Here is a 13,673-nt window from a genome sequence, read left to right on the forward strand (position 1 = left end):
CCTCTCTCAAACGGTCATTTAGACCGAGTGAGCTTCTCTTCTCAATCAAACGGAACACGAAGTTCCTGCAAGGACCACCACACAATTGGTGTCTCTTGCCTTGGTTACAATTGAGTTTGATCACAAGAATGAATGAAGAAAAGAAGCAATCCAAGCGCAAGAGCTCAAATGAACACAACAAATCTCTCTCTCTAATCACTAAGGCTTTGTGTGGAGTTGGGAGAGGATTTGATCTTTTTGGTGTGTCTTGTATTGAATGCTAGCTCTTGTAAGGTGTAGAAGAGTGGAAAACTTGGATGTCATTAAATGTGGGGTGGTTGGGGTATTTATAGCCCCAACCACCAAAATATGGCTGTTGGAAGGCTGCTGTCGCATGGCGCACCAGACAGTCCGATGTGCCACCGGACACTGTCCGGTGCGCCAGCCACGTCAGCCAGTCGTTGGGGTTCGACCGTTGGAGCGCTGACAGGTGGGGCCTCTGGGCTGTCCGGTGGTGCACCAGACAGGTCCTGTAGACTGTCCGGTGGTGCACCGGACAGGTCCTGTAGACTGTCCGGTGCGCCAACTGCGCGTGCTCTGTCCTCTGCGCGCGCAGGCGCGCTTTTAATGCGTTGCAGTCGACTGTTGCACGCGAAGTAGCCGTTGCTCCGCTGGCTCACCGGACACTGTCCGGTGACTCACCGGACAGTCCGGTGAATTTTAGCGGAGCGGATTCCCGAAGATGGCGAGTTCAGAGTCGCTCTCCCTTGGGGCACCGGACACTCTCCGGTGGTGCACCGGACAGTCCGGTGAATTATAGCGAAGCGTCTCTGAGAATTCCCGAAGGTGAGAAGTTCAGCTTGGAGTCCCCTGGTGCACCGGACACTGTCTGGTGCGCCAGACCAGGGAGCACTTCGGTTGTCCCTTGCTCTCTTTGTTTGAACCCTTTTCTTGGTCTTTTTATTGGCTTATTGTGAACCTTTGGCACCTGTAGAACTTATAGACTAGAGCAAACTAGTTAGTCTAATTATTTGTGTTGGGCAATTCAACCACCAAAATCATTTAGGAAATAGGTGTAAGTCTAATTCCCTTTCAGAAGCCAATGCCATCCTTAATGCCAGGGCGTCTCCCACTACAAAGCATACTATGAGCAAATTTAAAATTTTCATTCTCTAATTCATGCTCGGCAATTTTAGCATCTAATTTTGCTATATGATCATTTTGTTGTTTAATCATAGCAATGTGATCATGAATAGCATCAATATTAACATCTCTACATCTAGTGCAAATAGTGACATGCTCAACGGTAGATGTAGAGGGTTTGCAAGTACTTAATTCAACAATCTTAGCATGTAAAATAGCATTCTCATCTCTAAGATTGGAAATAGAAATATTGCAATCATTTAAATCTTTAGCCATAGCAATTAATTTTTCATTTTCAATTTTAAGGCTAGAGAGTGATGCATTCAACTTGTCAATCTTAGTAATCAAACTAGCATTATCATTTCTAAGACTAACAAGAGAATCATCACAAACATTTAAATTCTCAACCTTAGCAATTAGTTTAGCATTGTCATTTCTAAGGTTTGAGATGATATCACGGCAAGTGCTTAGCTCACTAGTTAATTTTTCACATTTTTCTATCTCCTGAGCATAAGCATTTTTAACTTTAACATGCTTTTTATTTTCTTTAATAAGGAAGTCCTCTTGGCTATCCAAGAGTTCATCCTTCTCATGAATAACACTAATCAATTCATTCAATTTTTTTTGTTGCATGTTTAAGTTGGCAAAAAGGGTGAGCAAGTTATCCTCATCATCACTAGAGTTCTCCTCATCACTAGATGTTGCATATTTAGTGGAGGCTCTAGATTTTACCTTCTTTTTGCCGTCCTTTGCCATGAGACACTTGTGGCCGACGTTGGGGAAGAGAAGACCCTTGTTGACGGTGATGTTTGCGGCATCCTCGTCGGAGGAGGAGTCGATGGAGCTCTCGTCGGAGTCCCACTCCCGGCAAACATGGGCATCGCCGCCCTTCTTCTTGTAATACTTTTTCTTTTCCTTCTTCTTTCCCCTCTTGTCGTTATCCCTGTCACTATCACTAGACAAAGGACATTTAGCGATAAAATGATCGGGCTTACCACATTTGTAGCACACCTTCTTGGAACGGGGATTGTAATCTCTCCCCTTCCTTTGCTTGGGGATTTGGCGAAAGCTTTTGATGATTAAAGCCATCTCCTCATTGTCGAGCTTGGAGGCGTTGATGGGGAGCCTACTTGACGTAGACTCTTCCTTCTTTTCCTCCGTCGCTTTGAAGGCGATGGGTTGCACCTCGGGTGTGGAGGTGGCGCCTCACTCGATGATTTGTTTGGAGCCTTTGATCATCAATTCAAAGCTCACAAACTTTCCTATCACTTTCTCGGGAGACATTAGTTTATATCTTGAATCACCACGAATTAATTGAACTTGAGTAGAGTTAAGAAAAACAAGTGATCTAAGAATAACCTTGACCATTTCATGGTCATCCTATTTGGTGCTCCCGAGGTTGCACACTTGGTTCACCAAGGTCTTGAGCCGGTTGTACATTGCTTGTGGCTCCTCTCCTTGGTGAAGCATAAAGCGACCAAGCTCCCCCTCGATCGTTTCCCGCTTGGTGATCTTGGTCACCTCATCTCCTTCATGCGCGGTCTTGAGCATGTCCCAAATCTCTTTGGCACTCTTCAACCCTTGCACCTTATTATACTCCTCTCGACTTAGAGAGGCGAGGAGTATAGTAGTGGCTTGGGAGTTGAAGTGTTGGATTTGTTCGACCTCCTTCGAATCATAATCCTTGTCCCCTTTTTTTGGTACCTGCGCTCCATACTCAACAATATCCCATATGCTTTTGTGGAGTGAGGTTAGGTGATGCCTCATTTTATCACTCCACATAGAATAATCTTCACCTTCAAACATAGGTGGTTTGCCTAATGGGACCGAAAGTAATGGAGTGCGTTTTGAAATACGAGGATAGCGAAGGGGCATCTTACTATACTTCTTGCACTCATGGCGCTTAGAAGTAGCGGATGCCGATTCCGAGCCGGAGGTGGAGGATGACGAAGAGTCGGTCTCGTAGTAGACCACTTTCTTCATCTTCTTCTTCTTGTCACCCTTCCGTTGGGACTTGATGGAGGAAGAGGATTCCTCCTTGTGCTTGTGGGCGGACTCCCTTGAATGTGTTCACCCCGAGCTTGCGGACTTGTCGCCGGTCCCGATCTCCCTCATGGTGGATGCTCCCGACATCACTTCGAGCGGTTAGGCTCTAATGAAGTACCGGGCTCTGATACCAATTGAAAGTCGCCTAGAGGGGGGTGAATAGGCAAATCTGAAATTTATAAAGTTTAAGCACAACTACAAGCCGGAGTTAGCGTTAGAAATATAATCGAGTCCAAAAGAGAGGGCGAAAACAAATCACAAGCGAATAAGAGCTAATGACATGGTGATTTGTTTTACCGAGGTTCGGTTCTTGCAAACCTACTCCCCGTTGAGGTGGTCACAAAGATCCGGTCTCTTTCAACCCTTTTCCTCTCTCAAACGGTCACCTAGACCGAGTGAGCTTCTCTTCTCAATCAAACAGGACACTATGTCCCCACAAGGACCACCACACAATTGGTGTCTCTTGCTTTGATTACAATGATCTTAGGAACAAGAAATGGGAAGAAGAAAAACGATCCAAGCGCAAGAGCTCAAAAGAACACAAAAGTCTCTCTCTCTAGTCACTAATTTGTTTGGAGTGATTCCAGACTTAGGAGAGGATTTGATCTCTTTGTTTGTGTCTTGGAATAAAGTCTAGAGCTCTTGTATAAGGTTTGATGGCTGAAAACTTGGATTTTGAAGTGTGGTGGTTGGGGGGTATTTATAGCCCAAACCACCAAAATGGCCGTTGGTGAAGGCTGCTGTCGTATGGCGCACCGGACAGTCCGGTGCGCCAACCATGTCACCCGACCGTTAGGGTTCGACCGTTGGAGCTTCTGACATGTGGGCCACCGGACAGTCCGGTGGTGCACCAGACAGTCACTGTTCACTGTCCGGTGCGTCTGCTCTGACTCTGCGCGTGCAGTCGACACTGTTCACTGTAGCCGTAACAGACGACCGTTGGCGCGAGTAGCCGTTGCTCCGCTTGGCACACCGGACAGTCCGGTGCTTCATGTAATCTTGGACTGAGTGTTTTCTCACAGCTCCTCTAGAAAGTATTTATCTGGTTGTTAGACGAGATATGATATGGAAGAGAAAAAAAACTCTTTGTGCTTCGTGCATGACGCACGAAACTCGTGTTTTGAAAGAGGAGACATTAAAAATGTTTTGCAGCATCATGTCTAGATTTGTCGTTGAAGACTTGAAGTTTAAGAGTTCAGAGGTGCGCTGAATGTAAACGCAGGGGGAGCGTACTGTAGCATCTTTCACATAAATAATATCTATAGAATACATATGAGATGCAGCTGCATGTTCAACATCACACGAACGACGACTGTTGAAAATCTTCAAAGAACGCGCCGGTTGGCCCGCCTCCCGGCAGCAGCGCCACCATGGCCACCCTGCTGCCACCTTCCTCCGGTGTCAACAGCCCCGAGTGTATGGTCATGTCGGTCCTGACATAGCCGGGGTGCACGCAGTTGACGCGCAGCTCGGGGTGCCGCCTCGCCAGGATCCTCGAGTACGCGTTCATGGCCGCCTTGGCCACCTTGTACGCCGAGAAATACATCGGCCAGCCGTTCGACGACTCCACCTCGCCGGCCTCCAAGTCATTTAAGAACATGTCCAGCAGGCCATCCAGCCTCTCCGGGGTGAGGTTGTCAATGTCGTTCAGCTCCCGCTTCAGCTCCTCGTTTCGGAAAAGCTGCATTATTTTGGGAGGGAGCTTTTGTTACTGTCTCATGCTTTAATTTGGAAGTTCTACTGTCGTCTAGATAACTGAACAGGATCATCCTTCGAACATGAGCTTCGGTGGCCTTGGTAAAGTTTAGAAGAAAATTTCCAGACCTGACCTCTCTTTTTTTACGCACGCACAATGCGTTGCCATTAGACTTGCACAAAGTGATGAGCAGATCTTACCCTTAGCTGGCCGAAGTGGGAGGAGACGTTAACGATCCTCCCATCGGAGGAGGCTTGCAGTAGAGGCAGTAAAGTCTCGATTACTTGCTTTGTGCCGTAGTAGTTTGTTCGTAGGCCTGTCTTTGCATCGTCGTAGGTCTCCCGGCAATTCTCCCACAGCCATCCAAGCCTCTGATCCATGTCCATGCCGCTCAACTGTCATATGCATAGGGTCATATGCATTGGAAACACTATTGTATAACTGACTAGTATAAGCAAACTATTACTTTTATAATTTATGATTTATCTTTGTATTATAATAAATTAAATTTCTGTTCTTACCTAATTGTAGAAATAACTGTTAATTATCTCAGTGCCAACAACACGCGGTTTATATTTTATCAGGTTTGTGATTTTGTCAAACGTTTTTTAGGGACAAAAACCAGTAGGTTATAACTATGTAAATTGCAATGGATCCAATCTACAATTTTAACATAAACTATATGCAATAACCGTTGTCTGAACGAAAACTAAAATCTGCTAAGATATCTAGACCTCATAGCTCAAAATGAGGCTCTGCTAACCAAAAACCTGCACAAATTCTTCAACAAGGCTGATATCTGGTGGGTGCATTTGGTTTGGGAGAATATTACTCCAATGGTAATCTCTCTAATCACATAAAAAAGGGCTCCTTTTGGTGTAGAGATATTTTAAAGTTGTTGGATAAGTTCAAGGAAATGGCTTCGGTTTGTGTGGCAAATGACACCACCTGTCTCCTTTAGGATGATCTCTAGGCTGATAGGATCCAAAGGCTTGAACTTTAACAGCTCTATTCTCTTGCTAAAAGGCCCACCGTTTCCCTTGCTCAGGCTAACGTGAGCGACCTCTTCGATCTTCCTCTGTCAGTAGAGGCTTTTGGTCTCTAAACAATTTTAAGCTCCTCAAATCGAAACCTAGCATGGTCAGAGGATAAGGATGTCTGGAGTTATATTTGGAATAGTAGCTCAACCCTCAACACACCTTTGAAAGTCTACCAGCCCCTGATGGGGGGAAAATGGGTTCATCCGGTCTTCAAATGGTTATAACAATCCTCTGGCCAACAGAAACATAAAGTCTTCTTTTGGTTGCTTGCTTAAAATAGGTTTAGTACAAGAAATATCTTAAGAAGAAGGAATATGAAGCTTCAGTTCTTTGATCGTGTGCTTTGCGATGACTTTGAGGAAACAATGGGTCATCTGTTCCTGTTTTGTCAATTTGTTGTTGTTGTTAGGATCCAAGTGTCAAGCTTTTTAGAACCAAGGCAGGTTTTGGAAAGTTTCAGAAATCAGCTTAGGGTCTTATTTTTCATGGAGATTAAGCTTTTGGTCAGTTAGATCATCTTTATAGAGGAGAAGTGGCCTCGTTGGAACGCTGAAAATTTTGCTTCGAAGAAGTCTTCGGCTTGGTTATCCTTCGTGTGAAAAAGCACTTTTCTCTGGCGGCTAGACCAGCTTTTGTAAACGGTCTAATTTTCTTTCTTTCGTGCACCCTCTTTTATTTGCTTTGATTTATATTTTACTAATATTTTTTTGTTCTACTATTATAAAGCACCAGTTTCGATGGTCATCGTAATTCACGTGCGCGCGAAGCGCGTATTCTATTCTTCTTCCCCTAACAGCGGGCCATTACCCTAATTAAGCCGTGAAAACCACTTAAACCTTTATTTGTGGGTCGTACCTCTATTGATTTTGTGATTCAAATTCTCAAAAGGGGACCAAGTTGACGAGCGATGCAGAGGCCCATCGCCTAAGACTTAGGCCGAAGCGTAATTGGAGTTCCTCGTGTGTCATCACCATAACCATCTTGTAAGCCATCGTCTAAGGGCGGCGTTATGAAAACAATCTAATTACAGCGAATGTTTTGTATGGCTGGTGACCATGATTTTTTTCCTTTGTATTGAAGGGTTTTCCATGTAAATTTGTATATCGTGATCTGTAATTTGTTGGTTGATCTAGTTTATTTTGTCTGTTGATTCTGCTAACAACCTTATAGATGAGGTCATGAGAGCGACCAAGCGAGCTTAAAAAAGTGAGTCGGATTCGTTTTAAGTTTATAATTTTTTATATTTTCTTTAAGATAAAGTGTAATATTTGTTTTTGTGTGCCATTACACTAATTTTAAATGAAAGGATCGGTCGTGATCCCTCCTGTTCCACCAAAAAGACAAACAAATCCTCCTACTAACACACGCCCTTTTTCTCCACAGCTGAAGAAGAAAAACCTTGGCGAATTGAAAAAAGATGCTCACCTTTGCCTTTTCCTCGCTCGTTACTGAGCCACAATCTTGGTCATGAACATACTCAACCCCGCCAATCGCGGCATTATTTACCTACAAATGGCACACAACCACGCACATCGAAATCAGCCAACTATATACCCGGACAAGATCTTCAACCTACGAAAGTTAATCACAGACGACGGTTCAGTAATCACCAGGATGTCTAGCTTCCCGAAACGGGTCTCGAGGAAACCAGCGAGTCGAGCGATGCTCGGAGCGTCGGTAACGTCCAGTCGGTGGAAGAGGACATCGGAGAGCCCCAGGCCTCTGAGGTTCTCCACGGCCGCCGCGCCCCTCGCGTCGTCCCTGGCTGTCAAGACGACGGTGACGCCGCTGCAGGCCAGCTGCCGGCACACCTCCAGCCCGATCCCCTTGTTGCCGCCGGTGACCACGGCAACAACCCTGGCAGATCGATGCAACCAGTAACATACAGCAGACGCGCATGATTGATTCACTGGCAATTCTCGCCACTGGCTGCCAGAGCGAACGCGCGGATGCATATATGTCAGGTGTACGTACCTAGCGTTCGCGGGCGTGGGGAGATCGCCCTCCATCATGTAGTAGGGCAACACTAGGAGCTCTCGAACAACCCAATGCGGCACGCCTCGCTTCAGCGCTATGGAAGCCGTTCCCTGAAGGAATACGAGCCCCCCCCTACTACGACTGCAGATTTTATACTTGAAGCGGAGCCGTGGAAGTAGTGAGATCACTCTCCACGCAACAGGGCTTGAATCCAATTTTGCTTGGTTAGTCGTCACGTGCTAGTATTTGGCAGCCGCTCTGGATACAGGCCCCAACAAGAGCCACATTAGCAGTTAGCACCAAGAACGGCAGTTAGTGGCAAAATTTGGCACGGTTTAACCCAGGGCCGGCTTTGGGGGTGGACAGTAGCACTAGATATAAAACCCGAGGTCAGAGCCCAAAATAACTGAGACCGTACCCGTTTAGTCTGAAGTCCGATTAAAGAAAGACTCCTGCGGTTAACAAAACTTAAAACCTAATTTTAATTTGGACCTAATCAGGTAACACTCCACGGTACTCGAAATACCCGTTAGGCCTGATTTTTTTACTGCAAATCATTTCTTTACTTTGTTGCTGATTTGCTATGCTCACAACAATAAAATTACACATTTCCGACGACTCTCTTATATCCGACGGCTTTCTACAAGGCCGTCAGACATAAGCTTATGTTCGATGGCCATCAGCATATATCCGACGGCTTGTCTGACAGACGTCGAATATAAGCTTACGACGGACATAAGTGATTTTAACACGTGGGACCGGACCGCGCCGTTCCATTTCCAACTTGTCCATCGCGCCCAGAGCACCGCCGCCGTCCTGCCCACCGCCGTCGCCCTGCTCGCCGCGGCCATGGCCGCTGCCAACTGCCCCCACCCCGGCACCTGCCCCGACTCGTCCCTCGCCGGCCCCGCCCCGCCCATGCCGCGCGTCCACCCTACCGCCGAGCCGCTAAGTGAGTATTTTTAATTTTTAGTATAATTTTGTAAATGTACATATTATTTTCTAGTTGTCTTTTTTCAGTATTAAAATTTTTGTATGTTCAATATTGTTTAGCTTGTTATATCTGACGTCTGGAATTTGATTATGTAATTAATTTAATTTGTTTTAGTTTACTTAGTGGTGCTTAGATAATTTAGACTTTTATTTTCCGAGGGTAATTATTATGCCCTCGGAAATAAGGTTATTTTATATAATTTGTCACTCGTGACAATGTTATTTCGTATATAATATTGTATTGGTACTTTATTGGTTAAACTACGTAATTTACTTATCCTTTCCTGTAGATATAGGGGGTAATTTACTTAACTAATCAAGTTAACGTCTCGTATCTACTAAGTCCATATGCTTGCGATTGAACTGAGTCCATGGTTTACTCTACTAAGTTTATGGTTTATTATACTAAGTGCATGGTTCACTCTTGTAGGTTGGGTATTTTTGACTCTACGATTGATTGTAGGGAGCTGAGGCACCATGGACGACAGTCCACATCCTCGTCTTCGCAGTCATCTCGTTCTCAATCATTCGCCCAAGAGATAGAGATTGCAGTGTTGCGTCAGCAGACAGATTCTCATCAATCAGTCTTGAGGCAATAAATGGAGTTCTAGAGACAACAAACTGAGTAACAGAAGAAAAATGACGAGTATTATTTAAACCTCCAGGTCTAAAATTAAGCTCTATTCTCGATAAGTTGAAGTAACTTTTTGATAAGAAGTTATTATATATGATAAGAATTTATGATCGGATAGATATACCGGTTATAGGATAGATTAAACTGTAGTTTAAATCCGTGTTGTATTTATCTAAGATTCTTATATACACGCTTTATCGTGAAGGGTTTTTTCTCTCGTCTAATAAATCAACACATAATAACCTAAACTGTCGGCGATTTTTGGTAGACAAACTCTACTGCACCTTTGCGAGAGCAGCCGCAAGTAGCCGTGGCGTGCCCAAACATCCGGTCCTGATCACACGAACGAGGTCCCCTTGCCGCTGCCGTCAAAGAACGCGGCGCCGGTCAGGGTCAGCCCTCTTTCCGGAAGGAGCGCCACGCCCACCACACTTGCACCGCGCCCGCGAGGAGCCCCGAGTTCCGTGTCATGTGATGTGAGTCCTCACGTACTACCCGGGGTCCACACGCAGTTGACGCGCGAGCAGGCGTTCATGGCCACCTTGTACGCGGAGAACTCCGTCGGCCACCCACGCGACCGCGGGCCTGCACCGCACCGGCCTCAAAGTTCTTCTCCGGAATGCGTCCAGCCTCTCCTCGTCGAGGTTGTCGAAGTCGTTTACTCGTTTAGTTGCTGCTTCTGGATTCAGGCACACATAAAGCTTGGTTCAGAAATCAGAATTATGAAAAACTGATGTGTTGCGGTAGTGGTAGTTCTTCCGTCGGAGGAGGACAGTACAGTAGGAGGGGCAAGAGGGCTTCGCTGACGTGCTCTGCGCCGTAGTAATTGGGCATCACAAGTTTGTCGGTAATTTTTCCACGTCCGTATGCAGGGCTAGTTATCAATAACTACAAATTGTTAGAAAGTTAGGCATTTTTAGTTTCAATTTAATCCAGAAAATCAGTGCGATATATGTGATGACATGTATGTGCATGTGTGTATAACTACTCGCATAAGCAGTAAACAGCAATGAAACATGCACAAATACGAAGAACAGAGTGTACCCAGCGGAGGGACCGATGCTCAAGGCACCAGTGGCTCCATTCACACGAGACATCTCGTGTGTTTGTTCGATGTAGCCGTACGAAGTCGGTGCAGGAAGATGTACGCTGTGCAGTCCCTCGAACGGTCGCCGGGAAGAAGAACAGTAGCACGCGTCAACTAGGGAAGACGTCGAACGAAGCAGCTGGACAAACAGATCACGCGAGCAGTCGCGAAGACGCTCCCCAAAAATCTGATCGCCCGCACACCCGTGCAAGTGTATCTCTGCGGTCGGTGATTTCGGAGGCCTGCTCTCCCACTCTCTGTGCTCGCAGAAGATGGGACGGGAATGTGTTGTTTGCAATTCGCGTGTCTGGAAGAGCCCTCCCTCTCCATTCTTATAGGCGGTCAGAAGAAGGGAGAAGGACAACGGACAGAAACGGTCGCGCATTAGAGCTGGAAACTGACGACAGTAACTGACGTCCGTTACTAGCCATAAGACAGGAAACGGACGGTTATCATGACGGTCATCACTCCAGGCAAAATGCGCAACCGTTTGAAAGGAATATTCGGACCAAGGTCCGATCTACCACGAGCCACGAGCCACGAGCCACGAGCCACGGCCCGGCCCGGCCGGCGGCGGCGGCGGCGCGCGCGCGCGTGTGGCAGTCCTTCATCCTTTTCTCAACTTCTCAATAGATGCACCAATGGTCCACCTATTTAATTTGATTGATTTGTCCTTTGAACTTCCAATATGGTACTAAATAATTAGTACACCATAGCATTAAAGTGGGCCATTAGCATTGACTATTATTGAATATTAATTTGGGCCAAGCCCACATTAATCCAACAATCCCCACCAAATGCTAAGTCACACAAAAAGCTCTCATCATCTCAAACGTTTGATATACTGGTGTTTCGATGGAGACTGTTAAGTTGAACATCCACCTAGAACTTAGACTACACTTGACCACAACTGCACAATGGACTAGGCCTTGAATTGGCAGTTTTGCGTGGAATGAGTTTCATCTAAACTCTTTACCAGTACTAGATTGCTGAACGCATCCCCTCTGGTTGGAGCATATAAGTCAAACTCCATAGCCTTTCATGGGTATCTAGAAACCACCCAGATCTCATAAACTGTGACTAGCAGTTAACCCATATAGGTATGTTCCTCTAAAGATGTTCTGTAGGACAACATCTTTGCTTCACAAAGCCACTTGGAACATATTAAGGTGTAAACACCAACCTACCTTACAGTAAGGAAAGATATGCATCTGAAATGAGCCTTATTAAGGGTCTTTCCTCTCAGTCTACCACTAGCTTGTTTCACCATTCTAATTCACGGGATCTCCGATCACATAGAACAGGTTACCACTATGATAAACTTTAGGTGGGTCTCATGCCCATCTCACTTGATGCACTATCTATCACACTACGTGATAGCCCCTTAGTAAATTGATCTGCCAGATTTTTAGACGTATGGACATAATCCAACGCTATTACTCCGGAGTTTCTCAATTTCCTGACAGATTTCAAACGCCTCTTTATGTGCCTTGTCGACTTCATATTATCCTTAGAACTGTTTATCTTAATTATCACAGTCTGATTATCACAGTTCATGGAAATAGCCGGCACAGGTTTTTCAACCACCGGTAAATCCATAAGGAGTTCACGAAGCCACTCAGCCTCAACTGAAGCGGTATCTAATGCTGTGAGTTCTGCTTCCATAGTCGACCTCGTTAAGATGGTCTGCTTGCAAGACTTCCATGAAACAGCACCACCTCTAAGTGAAAACACATATCCACTTGTGGCATATATCTCATCAGCATCAGATATCCAGTTTGCATCACAATAACCCTCCAGCACTGTTGGGTACCCGGTATAATGGATGCCTAAACTCATAGTACCCTTTAGATAGCGCAAAACTCTCTCAAGAGCACGCCAGTGATCATCTCCCGGATTTGAAACAAATCGACTAAGTTTGCTCACAGCAAATGAGATGTCAGGCCTCGTAGCGCTAGCTAAATACATGAGTGAACCAATTATTTGGGAATATCTCAATTGATCCCTAGCTATCCTTCGATTTTTCTTTAATAGCTTACTAGGATCATAAGGCGTTGGAGCAGGTTCACATTCGCTAAAACCAAAGCGACTCAAAACCTTTTCCACATAATGGGATTGCACAAGTGTGATCCCACCAATGCCTTCTCTCAGTAGCTTAATGTTAAGAATAACATCAGCTTCTCCCAAATCTTTCATTTCAAAATTATTAGACAGAAAGTCTTTTGTCTCTTTAATCACATCAAGACTCGTCCCCAAGATTAGAATGTCATCAACATATAGGCATAAAATTACTCCCTCGCCCCCACCATACCGATAGTATACACACTTGTCTGCTTCGTTCACAACAAAACCGGCAGATGTCAAAGTTCTATCGAACTTTTCATGCCATTGCTTAGGTGCTTGTTTTAGGCCATATAAAGATTTCAATAATTTACACACCATGCCTTCTTGACCGTTTGCTACAAACCCAGCTGGCTGCTCCATGTAAATTTCCTCATCTAGCTCTCCATTTAGGAATGCTGTCTTAACATCCATTTGATGGACGAGTAAACCATGAGAGGCAGCCAAAGAAAGTAGCACACGAATTGTGGTCAATCGAGCCACAGGTGAATAAGTATCAAAGAAATCCTCACCTTCCTTCTGTGAATAGCCTTTAATTACAAGCCTCGCCTTGTACCTTTCAATAGTACCATCAGGCCTAAGTTTTTTCTTGAACACCCATTTACTTCCAATGGGCTTACACCCATAAGGACGCTCAACTACCTCCCAAGTTGCATTAGACATAATAGAATCCATCTCACTCCTTATTGCTTCCTTCCAAAAGTCAGCATCAGGAGAGGAATATGCCTCTTCAATGGTACTTGGTGTGTCATCCACAAGATATACAATGTAATCATCACCAAAGGACTTTGCAATCCTTGGTCTCTTACTCTTTCGAGTTGATACATTGTCATTTTCCACATGATTATGTATATGGGATTCCTCAGTGTGTTCTACCGGAATAAAATGCTCATGGGGTATCGTTGGTTCATCATTAGACGTATCATGTGTAGCTTTCATGGGAAATTCTTCCTCAAA

General features: G+C 45.2%; 1 protein-coding gene across 2 annotated transcripts; it reads right to left on the reverse strand.

The window, feature by feature from the left end:
- Positions 1–4,242: 4,242 nt before the first annotated feature.
- LOC100280419 ((+)-neomenthol dehydrogenase) lies at positions 4,243–8,186 on the reverse strand. Of its 2 annotated transcripts, XM_008669656.4 has the most exons (5): positions 7,879–8,186; positions 7,515–7,761; positions 7,330–7,410; positions 5,065–5,259; positions 4,243–4,849 (listed from the first exon to the last, which is right to left on the reverse strand). In XM_008669656.4, exons 1-5 carry the CDS (start codon positions 7,914–7,916, stop codon positions 4,466–4,468), a joined length of 945 nt encoding a protein of 314 aa, XP_008667878.1. In that variant the 5' UTR covers positions 7,917–8,186; the 3' UTR covers positions 4,243–4,465.
- Between the last annotated feature and the right edge of the window lie 5,487 nt (positions 8,187–13,673).

The sequence above is a fragment of the Zea mays genome, chromosome 2 (assembly GCF_902167145.1).
Source record: "Zea mays cultivar B73 chromosome 2, Zm-B73-REFERENCE-NAM-5.0, whole genome shotgun sequence".
Taxonomy (NCBI): domain Eukaryota; kingdom Viridiplantae; phylum Streptophyta; class Magnoliopsida; order Poales; family Poaceae; genus Zea; species Zea mays.

What these genes read in the sequence shown, in the direction of transcription:
- LOC100280419 (XM_008669656.4), bottom strand. Translation starts at nt 7,916, where the DNA reads ATGATGGAGGGCGATCTCCCCACGCCCGCGAACGCTAG. An exon ending in CCCACGCCCGCGAACGCTAG is followed by an intron (nt 7,762 to 7,878) that starts GTACGTACACCT and finishes TCGATCTGCCAG; the next exon opens with GGTTGTTGCCGTGGTCACCG. An exon ending in CCCACTTCGGCCAGCTAAGG is followed by an intron (nt 4,850 to 5,064) that starts GTAAGATCTGCT and finishes AAAATAATGCAG; the next exon opens with CTTTTCCGAAACGAGGAGCT.